This window comes from Eulemur rufifrons, chromosome 30, assembly GCF_041146395.1.
Source record: "Eulemur rufifrons isolate Redbay chromosome 30, OSU_ERuf_1, whole genome shotgun sequence".
NCBI lineage: Eukaryota > Metazoa > Chordata > Mammalia > Primates > Lemuridae > Eulemur > Eulemur rufifrons.
The window spans coordinates 18,732,675-18,754,633 of NC_091012.1; the positions used below are offsets into that span (position 1 = coordinate 18,732,675).

The window sequence follows — 21,959 nt, forward strand, 5'->3', positions numbered from 1 at the left end:
TATGAGTTGGGGGAGGGGTGACACAGGCACTGGCTTGGCCGCCGCTGGTGTCTCACTGGGTCACATGTATCCCAAGTCCACTGACTCGGAGCCAGCACAGCCACAGGAATTGCCCCCCTGCAGCCTTTGTGGCCCAACTGCCTTAGGAATTTAGTCCAGGCTCCAGGCTGCTTTTTGTCAGCCTGTGGTGGAGGTAGCCGGAACTTGGGTTGGGGGTGGAGGATTTTCCTGTGGCCAGGCTGGTCTAAATGCTCCCTCTGTGGGCACCAGCAGAATTCTTCTCTGTACTGTGTTCCCTTGTGCCAGAGCAGCCCTGAGTTTCAATGCAAAGCCCCATTATCACTCTGCCCTCCCTCTCCTGAGCACACAGAGTCTTTCTCCACTTGGTGTGCTAGCACTGCATGGCCAGGGGTTGGGGGAGGGGTGGTGTAGGCAATGCAAGATTTTCTTTTCTGCCCTCTTCAGTGTCTCCTTCCTTGATACAATGTTAAAACCAAGTAGCATGATCACTCACCTGATTTTAGGTTCTCCTGAAGGTGTTTGCCTGTGTGGATAGGTGTTCATTTTGGTGTTCATGCAGAGGGATGATTGCTGGAGAGTTCTATTTGGCCATCTTGCTCTGCCCCCTCCCTACTTTTTTGGATTTAAAAATTAGACATTTTTAGTTTTGTATTATGAAAGTAATATATGTTCATTTTAGAAATTCAAAAAATAGTTTACAGATGAATTCAAAGTAAAAAACAAGAGTCCTTCTCCCTGGCCTTAATCTCTATCACCAGAGGTTATTATCCACTTACCATTTTCTCATGTAGCCTTCCAGAAAGTGTGCATTATATGTAGAATTTAAAAGTTTGTTATAATTTTAAAATTACCAAAAAGTTGGAGAAGTAGTAGAAAGAACTTCCATATACCCTTCAGATTATTCAATTGATAATATTTTACCACATTTCTGCTTTATGTGTGTATCACCATTATCATTAGGCTTTTTCTGAACCATTTGAGGCCAAGCCACAGATACGATGCCTTTAATACTGCACCAGTTGTGAGATACCCCATTGCCAGGGAGCCCCTTCTAGACTGCAGCTAACAGTTTTATATTGTGTATCTATACACTGAGTGAGGCAGGGCAGAGAGCCTCAGACCTCATCAGAATCCAGAAGGAGATGAGAAACTGTCTCATGACAGACTCCCAGGGGACATAAGGAGGTCAGAGTGAGATGGCCTTGAGGCAGCACCTCACAAGGCTCCCATCCTCTTGTGTTCTAAGAGGATCACAAGACATCCTGTCCAGACTCAGATAAGATGCAATTCCAGCTTTGCTTGCATGGATATATGCATGAAAAGTCACAAGGGCACCATGGCAGACCCATTCTCTACAAATCCACCTCTGACTTTTCAAATATTGAGCTAAGAGTTCTCAAGAGCATAGACCACCCCATCAGATGCACTTTAATTAATTGTGCTTATAGGGGTATTTACCAAATACATTTTGTTTTAAGCAACATAGGAGGAGAATGACTGTTACTATGATTCTGTCTTATTACGATCAGGTCTACTTGGAGAGTACATTTCAGCCAGGCTCCCCAACTGGATCCAAGCCAGTTAAATATTTCGTTAATCCAGGTGCAGCAAGGGATGTTGATGGTTTCTCATAACCTGCCTTGACTGACCAGCAGGAAATCCAGAGCAATGTGTTATATGGTCCATTACCACTTACATTAGAGATTATATGCCAGTTTGTGTGTGGCAGGCTAGTATAGGCCTGACCTTCATATAAGTTGTGTGACCTCAGCAGTGCCATTGTGCTGAGCTGGGATCAGCTGGGATCAGGGTCCAATTCTATTAAGTTTTTGTACAAAAGAGTTTTGTTTCCACAAAGTTAATCTTGTTCTATCACCTTGAGTAGAGGCTGTTAACTCTTTGAGTCAGCAGCTACTAGGATGTTTCTTAGAGTCCTTGGATTAAAATTTGTTGGCCAGCCATCAATTTGAGAGTGGTGGTAGCAGTCTGAGCTAGATTGTCCAGATGCTCTGCAGACAACAGCTGAGAGAGATGTTGGTGGTCCCTCCCCCATCTCTGACCTCCTAGGATATAAGGTGTGCTCACCCCACCAGCAACAACTGTTGCCCTCCTTCCACAACCACGATTGATTTGCCCAGTCCCTGCAGCAGTCACTTCACCCTTTTCCAGTCCTCTCCTTGGCTTACCCTGCTCCTAAACTTGTCCCTGGTTGCCTAGTCGTTTCTTCTTTGTAATCCTTATACCTGTAACATCTCTTGCCTGACACATAGATCACCTTAAGAGTCATAATTTCATATTCATGATAACATAAATGTTCATAAGTATCCAAATCCAGCAAGCATACCCAGGTGGCAAAAGGAGTACCAAGTTATAATCCCCCGCCGCTGGCTCCTTTTTGCTACTCCCAAATTCCAGTAGCCCTGGGTCCCAGGGGTAGGCAGGGAGGAGCAAAGGTAGAGTGGGAAGGGTTAATTATGTAGTCTGTATCTCTTACAGCCAGTCTAAGCTGCTTCTCCCTTCCCTACGTCATAATTAAAGATTCTATTTTGATAGGAGGTATCCTTCTGCAGAATTGCCACATTTATAGCCCAGACTGTCAGAGGTGTATGCTACACTGGAAGCTGACCCTTGGTCATTCAGTTGTCTTTTTCAGTTTTTCCTTTGAGTCTATGCCATCTTTCAATAGTGCCTGCTGCCCATGAGGCAGTGAAAATGTAACAGAGTGCATTTGGTCTCGGGGCAGCGGGGAGGGTCCAAGATTAAGCACCACAGAAATCTTGCCTATTGTGCAGAGTTCCCTTTTTCATGCACAGTTTTAAGAAGTTTTCTTTGGGGATGCACTGCTCAGTACTGAAAAAAGATAACTGGACTACTAAGTTTTGATGCAGCATATACTGAAAGAAGGCAGTTGGGGCTGTAAATTTGCCAATTCCCTGGAAAAATATCTTCCATTTAAATAATTATGAGGTTGGGAGATGGTAAGAGGCCCAGTCTTGTTTTTAAGTGAGTTGATCTATCTCTGACTCAAGCCCAGGCATCTTCACAAACCTCAGGCCAAAGTCCCCAGGAAAAGAGAATGGGGGAGAGGTGGTCGAGGAGGTAAAAGTCAATGTAATAATGAAAGAGCTAGTAGAAACAGGAGTGTGTAAGAAAACTATTCCGAACAATGTCTGAGCAGTCTTAAGCATTCCTTTCTACTAGCTCCTCCATCAGGATAGTGATCCTCCACTTCTCTTGCCCTGGAATCCTATACTGCTTTCCTGATGACATACAGCCGGGCTTGAGCTGCACTTGCACCACCATCATTGTTCTAACTGTGGCATTCTGCCATTAGAAATGTCCGTGACTACCTGAAGAAGCATTAAACATTCTCAACACATCAGGAACTTCAATGGTGTGATCAGAGTCAGCTGATTGCACTGAAATAGCAACACTATATCCTGAAAAACTCTTAATGGCTGTGAGCCACCAGCAGTAACCCAAGATGGGGGTCAAAAGTCTGATATAGCCTCTTTTCCCTAAAACAAAAGGACCAATCTTTGGCAAGAGTCATAGCTTTAAAAAAAAAAAAAAATATATATATATATATATATATATATATATAATCAACAACAACGCAGACATTATCTATACAGTGAAAACTTTGGACATCAGAGAAAATTTCTAACACTTTGTAAGCATATACAGTTTAAACATGTACCACATTTCAACCACCAATTATGCATTTCACAACAATGCATACAATTAATTAGCCAAACCTTATTCATAATGTTAATTAAAATCATTTTTTAAAAATCTTCACGGCAAGTTTTGTCCAAACTATAAGGAGTTGGGAAGGGGCTTTAAGATGGCTGACTTAAGACATCTGGCACTTGCCCCCTCCACAAAGAACCAAAATAGTGAATAGATAACTGTACTCTGAATAGATCATCTAAGAGAGAACACTGGAATTCGACAGAGAAGTGACAGGAAACACCTAAGGAAAGGAAGGAGGGCAGACTGCTTCTCCAGGAGCCTGGAGAGACTCCCCAGTGCGGGGAAAGGTAAGTAAGAGACCCCCAACAGTCCATATCCACACTACAGACTCCTGCATTTCTAGTCACAGGAGAGCCCCTCAACCATCATGGGCCCTGAGACTAAATAACATAGGGAGCTGCCTAGAGGCCACATGATGGCACTGCTCCACAGAGGGAGCTCATGCTGGGTCCCACACGCTCCCAGATCCTAAGCAGCTGCAGCAAGGCACCACCTGGAGAGCCCGGACCCCACCGGACTGCATCCTGCCCCAGGGCCCAGCAGACCCTGCATCTCTACATTCCTGAAGCCCCACTGACATCCCTCCCTACAGCCACCACTGCTGCTGCCAGGGCTGAAGCACAAGCCACTGGCAGCCACTCTGCTGCCCCCAGCAGTGGAGCCAGAGCATATTTTCAACACCCCAAGGACAGACTCCCCCACCTGCAAGCACTGCTGCTTCTGACTGCCACTGCCAAGGCCAAAGCGTGAGCCACTGACAGTGGCCCACTGTCCCCATACCCCCAGCAATGGAGTAGCCCTGCATTTACAAATGTCTTGAGGACAGGCTACCTGCCTGTAGCTACCACCTAGAGCCAAAGCACATGCTACCCAGATGCCTGCCTAGGGCTGCTGTACTGAAAGCAACCACAGCCTCCCCACCCCTGCCTACCACAGCCAGTGCCAGCATGCACCACCAGGGAACCTGCGGACAGGCCCACCCAGACCACCTCCACTCCCCCAAATGCCCAAGCTCACTCTGTCTAGGGACTTGGGGATCGTTGTGCCCTCATCCATCCACCACCATTGGAACCTGAGCACTCCTCCTGGGGGCCTGAGGATGGGCCCATCCAACATGCCACTACCACCACAGCTGGTACCCATCTGCATGCACCACCTACAGGCCTGCACACTGGCCTGTCCCACCTGTTGCAGCCACCGCTGACACCAGTGTGGACTGCTTGGGAGCCAGAGGGTTGTCCCATCACTGCTACCATCATCACCCATGCCATTCCCACTGCCCAGGGGCTCAAGAACCCATCCATATGCCCAGCCCACTGCTGCCATTCCCAGCACCCAAGCAAACTGTCTGGAGGCCCAAGAATTGGCCTGCCTGGATCTGCTAACACCAGTAACCGTGTATACTGCCCTGGGGCCCAAGAACAGGCATGCCAGGCCCACTGCTGCCACCACCGGGGCCTGAGCTTTGACTCACCTAGTGTCCTTGTCCCCAGCAAAACTTCACCACAGCTTCCACTAACAAATGCACCCTAAGCCATTGAGGAAATCACAGACACCACTGACAGTGTTTACAGCCAAAGAAACCATACAGAGACTACACTACTGCATGTACCCAGAATCAAAGCCAAAGTGCCCTGATCAACCAACACCATAGATACATCTTTGGGAAAAAGTTCTCCCCTATGAAAGCAAATTAAAGAAATTGGAAGAAACAAATGTTATACCAGGTGTACAGATATCAATGTAAAGACACAGGAAATGTGAAAAAGGAAGGGAAGATGACACCTCCAAAGGCATACAATAATTCTCCCACAACAGATCCCAATCAAAAACAAATTTATGAAATTCTGGAAAAAGAATTCAAAATAATGATATTAAAGAGTGAGATACAAGAGGACACAGATAAACAATATAAAGAAATAAAAAAAAAACAATTCAGGATATGAATGAGAAATTTACCAAAGAGACAGATATCATAAAAAAGAACTAAACAGAAATTCTGGAACTGAAGAATTCATTGAATGAAATAAAAAACATATTCTAAAGCTTCAACAGTAGACTAGAGCAAAGAGAAGAAAGAATCTCAGAACTTGAAGACAAGTCTTTTGAGACAACCCAGTCAGAGAAAAATATTTCACCCACTTAAAGTGAACAATTCAGTGGTTTTTAGTATAGTCACAATTGTACAACCATCACCACAGTCACTTAGCATATTTTCATTACTTCAAAAAGAAACCCTTTACCTTTTAGCTGTCACCTCTCTATACCCCCTCCCTCCTGTCCCTGGCTAACTAACTTTCTATCTCTATAGATTTACCTATTTTGGACATTTTCTACAAGTGGAATCATACAATAAGTTGATTTTTGTAACTGGCTGCTTTCATTTAGTGTGTTTTTAAGGTTCATCTAGGTTGTCATGTGTATCAGTACTTCATTCCTTTTCATGGTGGAATAATATTCCATTGTGTGGATATACTATTTTGTTTATCCATTCATCCATTGATGGACATTTGGGTTGTTCCCACCTTCTGGCTATTGTGAATAGTTCTGCTATGAACATCATGCACCAGTTTTTGTTTAAATTCCTGTCTTCAGTTTTGTGGGATATACACCTAGGAGTGCAATTGCTGGATCTTGTGGTAATTCTGTATTTAACTTTTAGAGAAACTACCAGACAGTTTTCCAAATTTTCTTCACCATTTTACATTCCCAACTGCAGTATACAAGAGTTCCAACTTCTCCACACCCTAGCACTTGATATTATCTTACATTTTTATTCTCATGGTTTTGATTTACATTTCTCTGATGGCTAATAATGTTAAGAATCTTTTCATGCGCTTATTGACAATTTGTATACCTTCCCTGAAAAAAATGTCTGTTTTGCTCCTTTGCCTGTTTTGAGTTGTGGTGTTTAGTTTTTCCTGTATTTGAGGTGTCAATGTTCTTTATATATTCTGGATACTAGACTCATAGATATATGATTTGCAAATATTTTCTCCCATTGTCTGAGTTTTCACTTTTTCACAATGTCTTTTGATGCACAAAATTTTTTAATTTTCATAAACTCCAATTTATCTATTTTTTCTTTGTTGCTTGTACTTTTGGTATCATATTAAGAATCCATTGCAAAAACCAAAGTCATAAAGATTTACCACTATGTTTTCTTTAAAAATTTTTATAGTTTAAGCTTTTACATTTAAATCTTTGATATATTTTGAGTTAATATTCATTTATTGTGTGGGGTAGAGGTCCAACTTCATTATTTTGCATGTGGATATCCAATTGTCCAATCACCAATTATTGAAGACTATTCTCTCCCCATTCAGTAGTCTTGGCAGCCATATCAAAAATCAGTTGACCATAGATGTGTGAGTTTATTTCTGGACTTTAAATTCTATTCCACTTTTAATATTTGAAAACCAGTGTTTTGGTGCTAGGTGTGCTCATAGCTACTGTAGTATCATTTCTAGTCCCTCTTGTTGGACAAAACTAGGAAATGTTTGTATGTGTACACACACTCATCTATATCTATGTATATATATTTTTTCCTTTGAAACATATTTCATATTAGTACTTCCAATTTCAATCCAACACTGTGGGGTTCATTTTACCCTTACCCCTTTTTAATGTTTGTAAATTATTTCTCTGACACTGAGAAACCTAGCTCCCATTTTCCTCAACATATTTACTTATTTGCTCAGTTTACTTATTTGCTTAATGTAACAGATTGCTGGCTGCCTCCTCACTCGAGGGCATTGACAGAACACGAGTTTCACTAGATCTTTCCCTTCCACCTCCATGGTCCCACAAGGCTGGGAATTATGATGCCTTTATGCAGTAATCCCAGTCCTGCTTCTTCAGCCATTAGGCACTTTGACACCTCCATGAAACCCACCCCCACCCCACATGCCTACTCTACAAATTACAACTCAGATTATCAGGTTAGAAAAATAATTTCAAATTGCTGTAACTCTATCAATGTAAGTAGTTCAAAAAGTGATGAAGAGAGATGTTAAAGATATTTGTTTCATTTATGGTTTGTGCAAATGGATATTCCATTCACTGAGGTAAGAAATACTGGAAGGGAATATAGTTTAGACTGAAAAACCATGAGTTCAGATTTAGATGTATTGAGTTTGATGTACCATTAAGACAGCCAAGTGGAAATGTCCAGTAGGCAGGTGGAAATGTAAGTCTGGAGTTCAGACAGAGGTGTGAATGGAGATACAGATTTATTTGTCTGTCAACTGCATATAGGTAAGCAAAGATAAAAAAGCCTATGAATGAATTCAAGAAGGAATAGCCAGAGAAGAAAATAAACCAGAAAGGAATAGACTACCAGAAGACAGAGAGGCAGATTTAAGAGGAGTGACCAACTGTGTCAACACTGAGAGGTTCATTAAGAACAGGAAATACATCTATGGACTTTCACTATGTGGACGTCATTGGTGACTCTGGCAGGAGTGGTTTCAATGGAGTGATGTGGGCAGATGTCAGAATGCAATGAGTTAACTCTATAGGAGATAAGAAAACAGAGAGAGAACAAGTATATATTGTTCCCATCAGAACCTTGACTATGCTTGAAAATAAAGAATCTGGTGTCCAGAAAGGGGTACAGAGTTATGTGTGGAATGCAATATTTTGTGTAAAGGTAAGCCAAATTGGTACAGCTGGGAAAATAATAATATGTCTTGTTCACATCACTGTTTCTTGTGATGCTCAATACCTTTAAAGACTGAACACTGAGCTAAAAGGAAGCTAGGTGGTCATCTACTCTAGTCTTCATTTTATACCCAAAGAAAATGAAACCCAGAAAGGGAAAGGGACTTGTGCTCAAGGTTGGCCTATAAAAAATATTAAAATCATTTTATTCCCCTCAGATTTTCTTTTTATCATCCTTTTCTTATTTCATAAAATAGGTACCATACTTTCTAGTTCCTTACTTAAAACTTGTAGCTTTGTATTTTGCAATAATTATAGACTTACAGAAAGTTGCAAAAATAGTTCAGAGAGTCCCATGTACCCTTCATCCAGTTTTCCCCACTGGTAAGGTCTTACATAACGGTAGTACAACTTCATAACCAAGATGCTGACAATAGTATAGACTAGATTTTATTCAGTTTCACCAGATTTTACATGCATTCATTTGTGTATATGTAGGTCTATACGATTTTAGCACAGGTGTAGATTTACATACTTAACACCACAATCAAGATACAGAACTGTTCCATGAGCAGAAAGGAACTCCTTGTGTCTTCCCTTTATAGTCATACATATCCCAAATATTCTCTAGTCCCTGTCCCTGGCAACCATTAATCTGTTCCTTATTTGTATAATTCTGTTATTTCAAGAATGTTATTAATTCAATCATAAAGTATATAACCTTTTGAGATTGGCTTTTTTTCATTCACTGTAATACCCTGAGGTACATCCAAGTGGTTGTATCAATAGTTCCTTTTCATTGCAGAGCAGGATTCCAAGGTATGGATGACTTGTTTAACCATTTAACCACTGCAGGAAATCTGGGTTGATTCCAGTTTTTGGCTATTAAAAATAAAGCTGCTGTGAACATTTGTGTACAGGTTTTTGTGCCAGCATAGGTTTTCGCTTCTCTGGAATAAATGTCTGGAAGTGCAATTGCTGGGTCATATAGTAAGTATATGTTTAACTTTATAAGAAATTTCTAAACTCTTTTCCAGAGTGGCTGTATCATTTTACATTTTTTTAGCCATTCTGATAAATCATTATCTTATTGTGGTCATAATTCACATTCCCTGATGACTTTATGAAGTTCAACATCTTTTCGTGTGCTTACTTGCCATCCATATATCCTCTTTAGTCAAACGTCCATGTCTTTTGCCTATTTTATAGTTGGATTGTTTGTTTATTATTGAGTTTCGAGCACATTTTATATATTCCAGATTGATCAGATATATGGTTTGCAAATAATTTCTCTCAATTTGTAGCTTGTCTTTTCCTCTTCTTAAATTTTTTACAGAACAAAAGGTTTTAATTTTGATTAAGTCCAATATATCATTTTTTTCCTTTTATGGATTGTATTTTTGGGGTGAAGTCCAAGAGCTTGTTGCCTAGCCCGACATCCTGAAGATTTTTCTCCTATGACGTTTTTCTAAGTTTTGTAATTATGTATTACATTTAAGTCCATGATACATTTTGAGTTAAATTTTATATAAGATGAGAGGTTTAGGTCAAGGTTCATTTTTTTTTGCCTATAGGTGTCCAATTGCTCCAGTATAATTTGTTGAAAAGGCTATCCCTCCTCCACTGAATTGCTTTTGCACTTTGTTGAAACCAGTTGGGCATATTTTATGTAGGTCTATTTCTGGGTTCTCTCTTCTGTTCCATTGATCTATATGTCATTCTTTTGCCAATACTATCTTGATTACTACAGCTTTATAGTAAGTCTTGAAGCTGGGTAATGTGAGTCCTCCAACTTTTTTTCTTCAAAATTGATTTAGCTTAATTAATTTTACACTGGATATTTTTTACCTTTCCTATAGGGAAAGAAAAAGAATAGAGAAGAACTGTTTCTGTGGGGAATTATGGAAAACATAATGTTGACATTCCACATGCCCTATGGTAGTACTTTTCAAATGTTAGTATGCCTCAGAATCAGCTGGGAAGTTCATGCAGATTTCTGGGTTCTACCCCCAAAGGCAGAATTTGACATCCAATTGATTTTGATGGAGGTGGTTCTGGACTACACTTTCAAATTTGCAGAACAATATCTAGGGAGAAATAGGAAGAAAAAAAAATTGAAAACAATCTTTATTACTTTAATTTCTTGTATGCAATAGTCCTGACTCTTCTGAAAACAGACTTATCATTTGTGGTTACACATGATAAGAATAAGGCAACTGAACTTTTTAAAGCATGATTTTTATTACACCCTAAATCCTAAATGTTTCTGGAAGAACACATTTATATTATAATGGAAATTCCAAGACAGATAGGATCTGCTCAATAGGAATTCACTTCAGAGTCACATGTGCTAGAACTCATCTGTTTGTTTAAAAAGGATACCCACATAGATTCAAGAGATAGGTATCTCAGAATACATATTTTAGAGATCAAGAGGGAAGACATGAGACATGCCTCGGAATGGGCAAATAATAGAGGTGGGGTGCTACTGAGTCACCTACACTTCGCACTAACCCTAGTGTACTTATTATTTACTTGTTCCGCATAAGCATCATAACTACAAAATCAAAATATGAAATACTCTTCTTCCTTTAACTTACTCTAGGCAGTGGATGTATTTGAAAAATGAAAATAAAGACTTCCAAGTTAAAAAATGGCAAAACAGGCCGGGCGCGGTGGCTCACGCCTGTAATCCTAGCACTCTGGGAGGCCGAGGTGGGCGGATCGTTTGAGCTCAGGAGTTCGAGACCAGCCTGAGCAAGAGCGAGACCCCATCTCTACTAAAAATAGAAAGAAATTATATGGACAGCTAAAAATATATATAGAAAAAAATTAGCCGGGCATGGTGGTGCATGCCTGTAGTCCCAGCTACTCGGGAGGCTGAGACAGGAGGATCGCTCGAGCTCAGGAGTTTGAGGTTGCTGTGAGCTAGGCTGATGCCACGGCACTCACTCTAGCCTGGGCAACAGAGTGAGACTCTGTCTCAAAAAAAAAAAAAATGGCAAAACAAACATTTAAAATACACTCCCAGACATTTTATTCCAAGATATCCCTTGGCAATGTACCTCCCACAGCCTTTTTAAAAAATAACTTTTATATTCTGCTTAAATCATCTTGCATATGCTTTTTGTAGGCCAGTTATGGGTAGAAGGGTTCAGTAAGTTCTAATGAAACTTTTAGGAAGATATCTTACGTTTATTACATGTGAGAAACTTATCCACTAGCATGTAAAAAGAGCGGCTCCATTGTCTGCCTGCACATGAGTTATGTGCATTTTCAGGTCACATTTAGTACACAAATTGAAAAAAGTTTTTTACCCCACTTTGTCTCCTGCTTTATTCTAGAGAAGAAAGTTCTTGCATAAGTTCTTCCTTTTCTTGTTGTAACTCCTGCAAATGTTGTTGATTTTGCTCCAATCTGTCCTCCAACCACTGTAGAAGAGGCCCACTGACTGCTGACATCTGACTGCACAGATTCTTGGTAAACACTTCAGTAGGAAAAAAATACATGAGATAATTGTGGAAAAGCACTGTCCACTAGCATGTTCCCACTCCACCACCAACAACCCAACCATGACCACAGAAAGAAGGGGTTGGAGGGGAAGTACAAAAGGTGCAATAAGTAGGACTGGTAAGCAACTTTCTATGCCCAGCCAGGGGAAAGACAGAAGAGCTAAGCAAAGAAGATACTTATTCTAAGGCCATCGTGAACACCCCTGGAACCATAAGCCAGAGGGAGGCTTGGCTCTTTACTTCATTAGGCAAAAGGGCTTAAAGCCACGGAAAGCTTCCTTTCCCTAGCCCCTCAGACATTCCCACACTGTAAACCACCATAACCTCCTAAAGAGCTAGAACTCTGCCTTCTGCATCTTGGTTTTCCACAGGGCCCTGTAGGAAAATTGCTTATTAAATGTTGTATATAACATGGGCAACGTACGTAACCTGAACTTTTGTATCTCCCATAATAAGCTTAAATAAAAAAAAAGAAAAAAAAAGAATTTTCTGAAATAAAAAAAAATATTGTATATATTGAAGAAATAAATATATTAATTCAAAAGTTCTTCTTTTAAAATGAGAAAAAAACAGAGGGATGAAGAGTAAGGGAGTTATCGACTTTCATGCCTTACTGTGAATGTTGAGCTTCATGGCACTCTTTTAAAATAAATTCCACCTCATGGAAATATATTTTTCTCTCTCATAATATGTGACTCTTATTGAAATGACCACTGTAACACTGTGAGGCATATCTTCCCAGATATATGTATACATACGTGTATGCTTTTGAATAAAAACCATATTATTTTGGGTGTTACTTTTCCCTCTACCTAGCCATATATGATAGACATCTTTCTGTGTTAATAGCTTTCCTTCTTAAGGGCTGCAGAATATTCATCTGAATGGATGGACCAATTTAATAAGTCCCCTATTGATGGACATCTCAGTGGCATCCAATTTTTTGCTATTATAAAAACTGTGATTAAGTGGAATTGCTAGACCTAAGTCCATGTACATTTTAAAACCAATTATCCAGTATTTTCCAGATGGTTCCAAATTATACCTCTAGGAACAGGGGGACTGTTCACTTCCCTTACATCCTTACTTATCTCTCAGTTTAATCTTTGCCAAAAGAAAAGGTGAAAATCTGGTAATTTTATCTTAATCCATACTTCTTTTAAAGATTATAATTAACATTTTAAATTTTTTGTAGGGGTCTATAAAAGTCTTTAATTTTTATTCAAACTTTTCTTTTGTGAGTTCAGGTTTTCAGATTATACTTAGGCCATGACATCCCTAGTGTTTGAAAAATATTCTTTTATATTTTCCTCCTGTATTTTTTTAGCTTTTAAAATGAGCTTTATTGGGATGTCATTTACAGATGATAAAATGAACAAAGTTAGAGTGTACAGTTCTATGAGTTTTGACAAATGTATACTCTGTGCTATGGTTTGGATATTTGACCCTCCAAACCTCATGTTGAAATTTGATCCCCAGTGTTGGAGGTGGTGCCTAATGGGAGGTATCTGCATCATGAGGGCAGATCCCTCAGGAATGGCTTGGTGCCCTCCTCATCATGATGAGAGTTCCCGTTCTAATAGTTCTCACGGGAGTTGGTTGTTAAAAAGAGCCTGGCACCTCCCCCTTCTCGCTCTTGCTATGTAATCTCTGCACATGCCAGCTCCCTTTCCCTTTCTGCCATGAGTAGAAGCAGCCTGAGGCCCTCACCATAAGCCAAGCAGATGCTGCCGCAATGCTTCTTGTATAGCCTGCAGAACTGTGAGCCAAACAGACCTCTTTTCTTGATAAATTACCTAGCCTCAGGTATTACTTTATAGTAACCTAATGACTAGGACAGCCTGTGTAACCACTTGCAAGTCAAGATATAGATCATTTCCATCACCCCAAAGAATCCCCTCTGCAGTTCCCTTTGTAGTTAAATACCCCTTCATCTCTGGCCCCTGGCGGCTACTGATCTACTTGCTGTCACTATACATTAGTTATTCTTTTCTTTTCTTTTTTTTTTTTTTTTTTGAGACAGAATCTCGCTTTGTTGCCCAGGCTAGAGTGAGTGCCATGGCATCAGCCTAGCTCACAGCAACCTCAAACTCCTGGGCTTAAGCGATCCTTCTGCCTCAGCCTCCCGAGTAGCTGGGACTACAGGCATGCCCAGCTAATTTTTTCTATATATATTTTTAGTTGGCCAGATAATTTCTTTCTATTTTTAGTAGAGACGGGGTCTCGCTGTTGCTCAGGCTGGTCTCGAACTCCTGACCTTGAGCAATCCACCCGCCTCAGCCTCCAGAGTGCTAGGATTACAGGCATGAGCCACCATGCCCAGCCTAAGTTATTCTTGAATTTGGAACTCTAGAATATGTAGCCTTTTGTGTGATGCTTCTTTCACCTGGCATAATGTTTACGAGACTCATCCAGGTTGTTCATGTATCAGTAGTTTGTTCTTTTTGTTGCTGACCAGTACTTCACTGTATGGCTATATCACACTTTGCTTATCCATTCATCCACCGATGCACATTTGAGTTCTTTCCACCTTTTGGATATTGTGAACAATACTGCTATGAACATTTGTGTACAAGTTTTTATTTTAATAGCTGTTTCAATTCTTTTGGGTATATGCCTAGGAATGGAACCAGCGGGACATTTGGCAATTTTAATAGCCAACCTCTTTTCCAAAGTGGTTGTACCATATTTAATAGTAAACATTTAAATACATCTGGAATTTATTTTTATATTAAGGTATTAGGTAGGAATCTATTTTCCCCCAAATGGAAATAAAATGTAAGTCCATGTAGGTTAAGATGGTCTCTTTTGCTTTGCTCAGCCCTATAGAGCAAAATAGTGCCAGCAAAGTAGACACTCAAATGGTTCCTGAATGAATGAACTAACAACCAAATGAACTGTCCCAATACTACTTAGTGAATAATCCATCCTTTTTTACATTGATTTGAAGTAATACCTTTCGTAAATATAAATTATCTATACATGGAGCTATCTCTGGGGTCTGCTTAGTTCTACTGATCTATTTGTCTATTTTGAGCTATTACTTATACTTTTTAAATTACTGTAGCTTTACCGTATGGCTATATATATTATTAACTTTTAATTCTTTGTCATGTTTTACAAAACCCAGACAGAAATGATGAGACAGGCTGGGCATGGTGGCTCACACCCGTAATCCCAGCACTCTGAGGGCTGAGGCAGGAGGATCACTTGAGGTCAGGAGTTTGAGACCAGCCTGAGCAAGAATGAGATCCCATCTCTACTAAAAATAGAAAGAAATCAGCCAGGTGTGGTGCATGCATGTAGTCCCAGCTAGTTGGGAGGCTGTGGCAGAAGGATCCCTTGAGCCCAGGGGGTTGAAGTTGCTGTGAGCTAGGCTGACACTATGGCATTCTAGCCCAGGCAATAGAGTGAGACTGTCTCAAAAAACAAAAAAAAACCAAAGAAAGAAATAAAAAAATAAAGTCTACTTTAAAAAAAAAAAAGAAAAAGAAATGATGAGACAGACAGACCAAGCTATTTCTCCCTTTTTTTCTTCAAAAAGTAATTGTCTATAACACTTGAAAGATTCCCCTTTTGTCCTCACTGGTGACCTTGCCAGTAATAGGGAAAGATTGCACAGAATGATAAGAATGACCAGGGAGTCAGGGTTACTCAGAAAGTGTGGCTGGGGAGGTGTGTATTTTGGAGGAAAAGTGAGTTAGTATACATACTGTATTGAGATTTTTGTTCCTTTGCCTTGTATAGGAATTCCTTCTGTATTTATTGACATGATAGGATGTTCTCCCTCATGCCTTCCCTTCTATCTGTCTGTCTGTCCATCCATCTCTTTCAATTCTCACCACGATAGGCTGGTACTGGTGAGCTCATCACTGGCTCACAAGGGCCAATTATTTCAATTTTAGGAAATTGAAGCCACGTTAGTTACTTGAAATCAGCCATGCTAGGGATACTATGCCATGGGAACTGGCAAACAGAACAAACCAGTGCCCTACCTGTTCCTTGAGAACTGGTTGTTAAGCATGTGCCAGCACACCACTGAGTAGGTCTATCATAAAGCTCTTTCCTGTCTTTCCTCCTTTCTTACTCTAGGTTGCATTTACAGCATTCACGGGTCCCCAGGGTTCAAAAGAAATGTTGGGAGCAGGATCATAAAACTCTTGGGAAAGGAAACCCAAGGATCACTTGTACCCATCACTTCAATCACTTAAACTAAATTTGCCTCTGTCAGCTGAGTATTTCAAGGATCACTGCCTATATTCAAGGAAAAAAAAATCTTACCTGAGCCATTATGGATCTTGGTTACTGAGTCCAGATGTGTAAGGCTAAAGGGATAAAATAGTTTAGGTTAGTAGCAAAATAGCACTGAAGGGAAAATAAAATGGTCATGAACTATAACAAAGCAATTAACTGCATCAGACCTTTGCCAACTAGATTAGACAAATATGTATGATTTAAATTCTCATTATTATTAACTTTTTAATGATTTGGGGTATATTATTTTATTCAAAAATTCAAGAGATAATTCAAAGAGATAATTTTGAAATTACTGTCTCTCACCAAATCCTTGACATAGTATGCATTTATTGGGCAAGACCTAGTGTTTGGCAGGCAACAGGACTACTAAGATGTTGTGGTTTATCTTGTTTTCACAACAAAAGAAGAAAGTGTCTTTGTCCTTGAAGGATCCAAAGTATAGCAGGAGAAAAACAAATGTTAAAGAGATTGTTATGATACAGTATGACTGGACACTGCTATAAAGCTTTCTCCCAGAGAGGTGAAAGGAAAGGGGGCTCAAAAGTTGCTAAAGATAAAAGGACAGAAGAGGGTCTCTACCTGTGGATCCTCCTATACGCATCCTGCTCCTCTTGGCACAGGATCTTGGGCAGCTCTACTGCTGATTCAAGGCACACTTTCCCAATGGTGACATGAGGTACAATATGGATTGGGATTTCAATTCTCTCATACCTGCAAGGCAATCAGTTTAGGTCAGTTTTTAAACCCTGAGTTGTCATAATCAGAAGTTCTCTGTAGTTTTAATTGAATCTTTGGGATACAGCATACTTCAAAGATAAGTGTTCTTATAATTCATTTAATGGATCAACTTCAAAGCCAACAGAGTTCAAACTGTGTTCATCTGGGAGAAAATTGGAAGCCTCTTTGCAGAGCTAATACTCCCATAGAGAATCTGAGGCCACTTCTGTTAACAGAAGCTTTGGGAGTTCAAGGTCCTTATGTCTGCTCCCAAGACAAGGGGAATAGCTAATTAATATTATTTTCAGTTTGGAAGCTGCCAGTGAGTTTGAACAAATTAATCACAAACTCTGAAAAAGAGGCATTGCAAAAGTCTAAAGAGGCATTGCAGACTCTTCAATGACTCCATTGGATTCATTATGTAGATGGGATTACTCAAATAAATGCTCATTTGTTCTAACTAAGTGTTCACCAGTGATCCCCACCTCCCATTCTCTCTTCTGGGGGGAAATAAGTAAGAAATTCACAAATACTTGCTTTTTCATGCTATAATGGGAGAAACAGATATGCTTGTTACTAAGGCCAACCAATCTACCTTAACCCACTTCTTACCTTAATATACCTAAATTCTACCTAATACTGAGTTCAGTGGAGAATACAGGTTGAGGGCCCTTGGCACCATGGGGCCCCATTGGCCATGGTGGTAAAGCAGTATAAGATCTAGTTCCCCATTCTTTCTTCCCCACCAGAGTATGTCTTGGGCCCATACCACAACCTAGATGGAACACAAATGATAGGGAATTAAAAGCACCCCTTCCCCCTCTCCACACCCAAGTAGTCAGGGAAGAATTCATGAAAGAATATGCCATAGTTGTTGGCCCTTTGGAGTAACAAAAAGACCAGCCTATACATGCACTGGAAGCCCGACTTTGAATCATCTCAATTCCTATTTGGATTAAAGTGATCCAGTAGTTCTGCTGCCAGTTGGGACATAGAAGGTCATCAAAGACCATTGCTCCCACCATAACAATAAGAAAACAGATAAAACAAAAAGTATAGATTAAAGAAAAGACACCAGAGAGCTGTGGATACAAAGATAAGTCTAAATGAACTATGTTCCAGAGAGAGACAATGAGTAAATGAGTAGAGACCAGTGGCCACTCTTCTCCCAGGGGCATCTGTCCTGTCTGGAAGTGTAAAAAGGTAAAAGATGGAGCTTGTCATACAAAGATGAACTTTTCTGGGGTAAAGAGAAACCAATGGAGCTTATAAGAATAATGTGGGCTGATGTGACAGACTGAAATCTGTAGAAGCCCACAACATAGAATTAGTTCTCCTCTCCTGCTGACTTTACCCTTTAGGACTTGCTAAGAATATGGAGGCATAAGAAGGTGGGACCTGAGCTGAAAACACAAAGAGAGATCTTCATTATTTCATGTTTCTTAGATCTAAAATTCCTACTAGGAAGTGGGAAGTGGAATACTTATAGGGCAGATCTCCCCTGTGCTCAAAGCCTGGCAAACCAAAGTGAAACAGAGAATAACTAACGTAGCAACAGAGCTGACGCAGGTAGCTTCTGACTGGATGGAAGTAGTAAGATTTTTATCCTAGCTGCTTGATATAGGAATGGGCATGCTTTCTCCCTGGGAAATAATAATATTTAGTCCAATATATATGGTTCCTTTTAATAACTCTGCCATATAACATTTTAAAAAGCCAGACGTGTAAAGAAACAAGAAAATATGACAGATGATCAAAACAAAATGTCGATAGAGAAAGGCCTACAGATGACACAGATATTGTAATTAATAGACAAGGAACTTTAGAGTATTAAAATATGTAAAAAAAAAATTAGAGGGCAAGATGGACAAAATGGATGAAAAAATGGAGAAAATATCTCTTTGAGATCCTGCTTTCAATTGTTTTGGACATATACCCAGAAGTGGGATTGGTGGATCATATGGTAGATCTATTTTTAATTTTTAAAAGAAACTTCATACTGTTTTTCATAAAGGTTGCACTATTTTACAATCTCAGCAATAATGCATAAGGGTTCCAACTCCACCACATCCCTGCCAACATTTGTCATTTTCTGACTTTTTTAAATAGTAGCCATCATCATGGGTGTGAGGTGATATCTCATTGTGGTTTTGATTTGCATTTCTCTGATGACCACTGATGTCAAGCATTTTTTCATATGCTTGTTGGCCATTTGCATATCATCTTCGGAGAAATGTGTATTCAAGTCTTGCCTACTTTTAAATCAAGTTATTTTTTCCTTATTGAGATGTAGCAGTTCTTTATATGTTCCAGATACCAACCCCTTATCAGATATATGATTTACAAATATTTTTCCTATTCCATAGGTTGCATTTTCACTCAGTTGTTTCCTTTGATACACAGAACTTTTTAAGTTTTAGGTAGTCTGATTTGTCTATTTTTGCTTTTGTTGGCTGTGCTTTTGGTGTCATATCCAAGAAGTCCTTGCCAAATCTAGTATCATGAAGATTTCTCCCTATGTTTCCTTCTAGGAGTTTAGCAGTTTTAGGTCTTATGTTTATGTCTTTAATCCATGTTGAGTTAATCTGTGCATGTGGTGTAAGATAAGGGTCCAACTTCTTTCTTTTGCATGTGGATATCCAGTTTTTCCAACATCATTTATTGAAGAGACTGTCTTTTCCCCATCTACTGGTCTTGACACCCATGTTGAAGTTTGCTTGACCATATATGCAAGAATTTAATTCTGGGCTCACTACTCTGTTCTATTGGTTTATATGTCTGTCTTTATGCCAGTACCACACTTTAGCTTTGTAGTTACTTTTGAAATCAGGCAATGTAAATTGTCCAGCTTTGTTCTTTTTCAAAATTGTTTTGCCTATTTGGGATCCCTTAAGATTCTATATGAACTTTAGGATGGATTTTTCTATTTTTGCAAAAAAAAAAAAAAATGCCACTGGGATTTTGATAGTGATTGCATTAAATCTGTAGATAGCTTTGGGCAGTATAGTATCTTAACGATATTAAGTTATCCAATGCATGAACTTGGGATGTCTTTCCATTTATATGTGTCTTTATTTCAGAAACAGTTCATAGTTTTGAATGTACAAGTTTTTCACCTCCTTGGTTAAGTTTATGCATAAGTATTTTGTTATTTTCGATATTATAAATGAGATTTTATTTTCCTTTTCTGATTATTTGTTGTCAGTACATGAAATAAAATTGATTTTTGTGTGTTGATTTTTGTTATCTTGCCACTTTGCTGAATTAATTTATTAGTTCTAACAGTTTTTATTGTGGGTTTTCTACATGTAAGATCAAGATCAGGTCATTTGTGAACAGAGATAATTCTACATCTTCCTTTCCAATTTAGATGCTTTTTATTTCTTTTTCTTGCCTAATTGTTCTGGGTAGGAATTCCAGTCCTGTGTTGAATGCTTATTTTTAAATTGAGGTGTGTGTCTTTTTATTGTTGAATTGTAAGAGTTCTACACATATTCTGGATGCCATACTATCATCATATACATAATCCCCCCTTATCCTGTTTTACTTTCCAAGGATTTCAGTTCCCCGCAGTCAACCATGGTCCAAAAATATTAAATGGAAAATTCTAGAAATAAACAATTCATCAATTTTAAATTTAGAACCATTCTGAATAGTGTGATAAAATCTCACGCTGTCCCACTCCAACCTGCCTGGGACACAAATCACCCCTTTGTCTATCATATTCATGCTGTATATGTTACCTGCCCGTTAGTCACTTAGTAGCTGTTTGGTTATCAAATCAACTGTCAGAGTATTGCAGTGCTTATGTTCAGGTAACTCTCATTTTATTCAGTAATGGCCTCAGGACACAAGATAGTGATGCTAGCAGTTCAGAAATGCTAAAGAGAAGCCATAAAGTGCTTCCTTTAAGTGAAAAGGTGAAATTTTTTTTACTTAATTGGGAAAGAGAAAATATATGCTGAGGTTGCTAAGATCTATCTATAGTAAGAATGAATCTTCTATTCTTGAAATTGTGAACAGTATATTGTTACATTCAGTTTCAATTTTATTATTAGTTATTGTTGTTAATCCCTTACGATGCCTAATTTACAAATTAAACTTTATCATAGGTATGTATTTATTGGACAAAGCATGGTGTAATAGGGTTCAGTACTATCCATGGTTTCAGTAATCCACTGGGGATCTTGGAATATATCCCTTAAAGATAAGGGGACTGTTTTATATAATTTGTAACTATTTTCCCTATTCTGTAGGTTGTTTCTTCACCTTCTTGATAATGTCCTTTGATGTACAAACATTTTTAATTTTTATCAAGTCCAATTTATCTTTTTTTTCTTTTGTGCCTTGTGTATTTGGTGTCATATCAAAGAAACCGCCAAATTCAAGGTTGTGAAGATTTATTCCTATGTCTTCTAAGGGTTTTATTGTTTTAGGTCTTCTATTTATGTCATTGATCCAGTTTAAGTTAATTTTTGTATATTGGGTGAGTTAGGGGTCCAAATTCATTCTTTTGCATGTGGATATCCGGTTGTCCCACCGCCATTTGTTGAATTGCCTTTTCTTTACCCATTGAATTATCTTGGTACACTTGTTAAAAATCAATTGACCATAAATGTATAGGTTTATTTATGGACTCTCAATTCTATTCCATTGATTTTTATATCTATCCTTTGCCACCTTTTACTGTTTTTCTACAGGTTCCCGAAGTTCTGTTCCTTATTCCCCAATTTTTTTTTCCTGCCCATTGTTCAGATTGGATAATTCTATTGACCTATCTTCAAGTTCACTGACTCCTCTGTCATCTGTACTGTGTTCTCACTTATAATCTAGCGAATTTTGGTTATTATATTTTTTGATTCTAAAATTTCCATTTGGTTCTTTTTATCTTCTAAATCTCACTGGATACTTTCTTTTTAAATATTTGTTTCAACATTTTTGTGTTTGATAGTTAAAGCATTTTCACAATGGCTGCTTTTAAAGTCCTGTTAGATATTTCCAACATACGTGTCATCTTGCCTTTTGTGTCTGTTG

General features: G+C 39.0%; 1 protein-coding gene across 1 annotated transcript in view; it reads right to left on the bottom strand.

The window, feature by feature from the left end:
• Nucleotides 1-9,495: 9,495 nt before the first annotated feature.
• BRCC3 (BRCA1/BRCA2-containing complex subunit 3) overlaps nt 9,496-21,959 on the bottom strand; it is an 80,948-nt gene continuing 68,484 nt past the window's right edge. Inside the window, exons 9-12 of the mRNA XM_069463188.1 lie at nt 16,788-16,919; nt 16,233-16,276; nt 11,757-11,926; nt 9,496-10,526 (exon numbers count right to left, since the gene is read on the bottom strand). Of these exons, the coding sequence (XP_069319289.1) occupies nt 11,775-11,926; nt 16,233-16,276; nt 16,788-16,919 (328 nt within the window). The 3' untranslated portion in view covers nt 9,496-10,526; nt 11,757-11,774. The remainder of the gene's footprint in view (nt 10,527-11,756; nt 11,927-16,232; nt 16,277-16,787; nt 16,920-21,959) is intronic.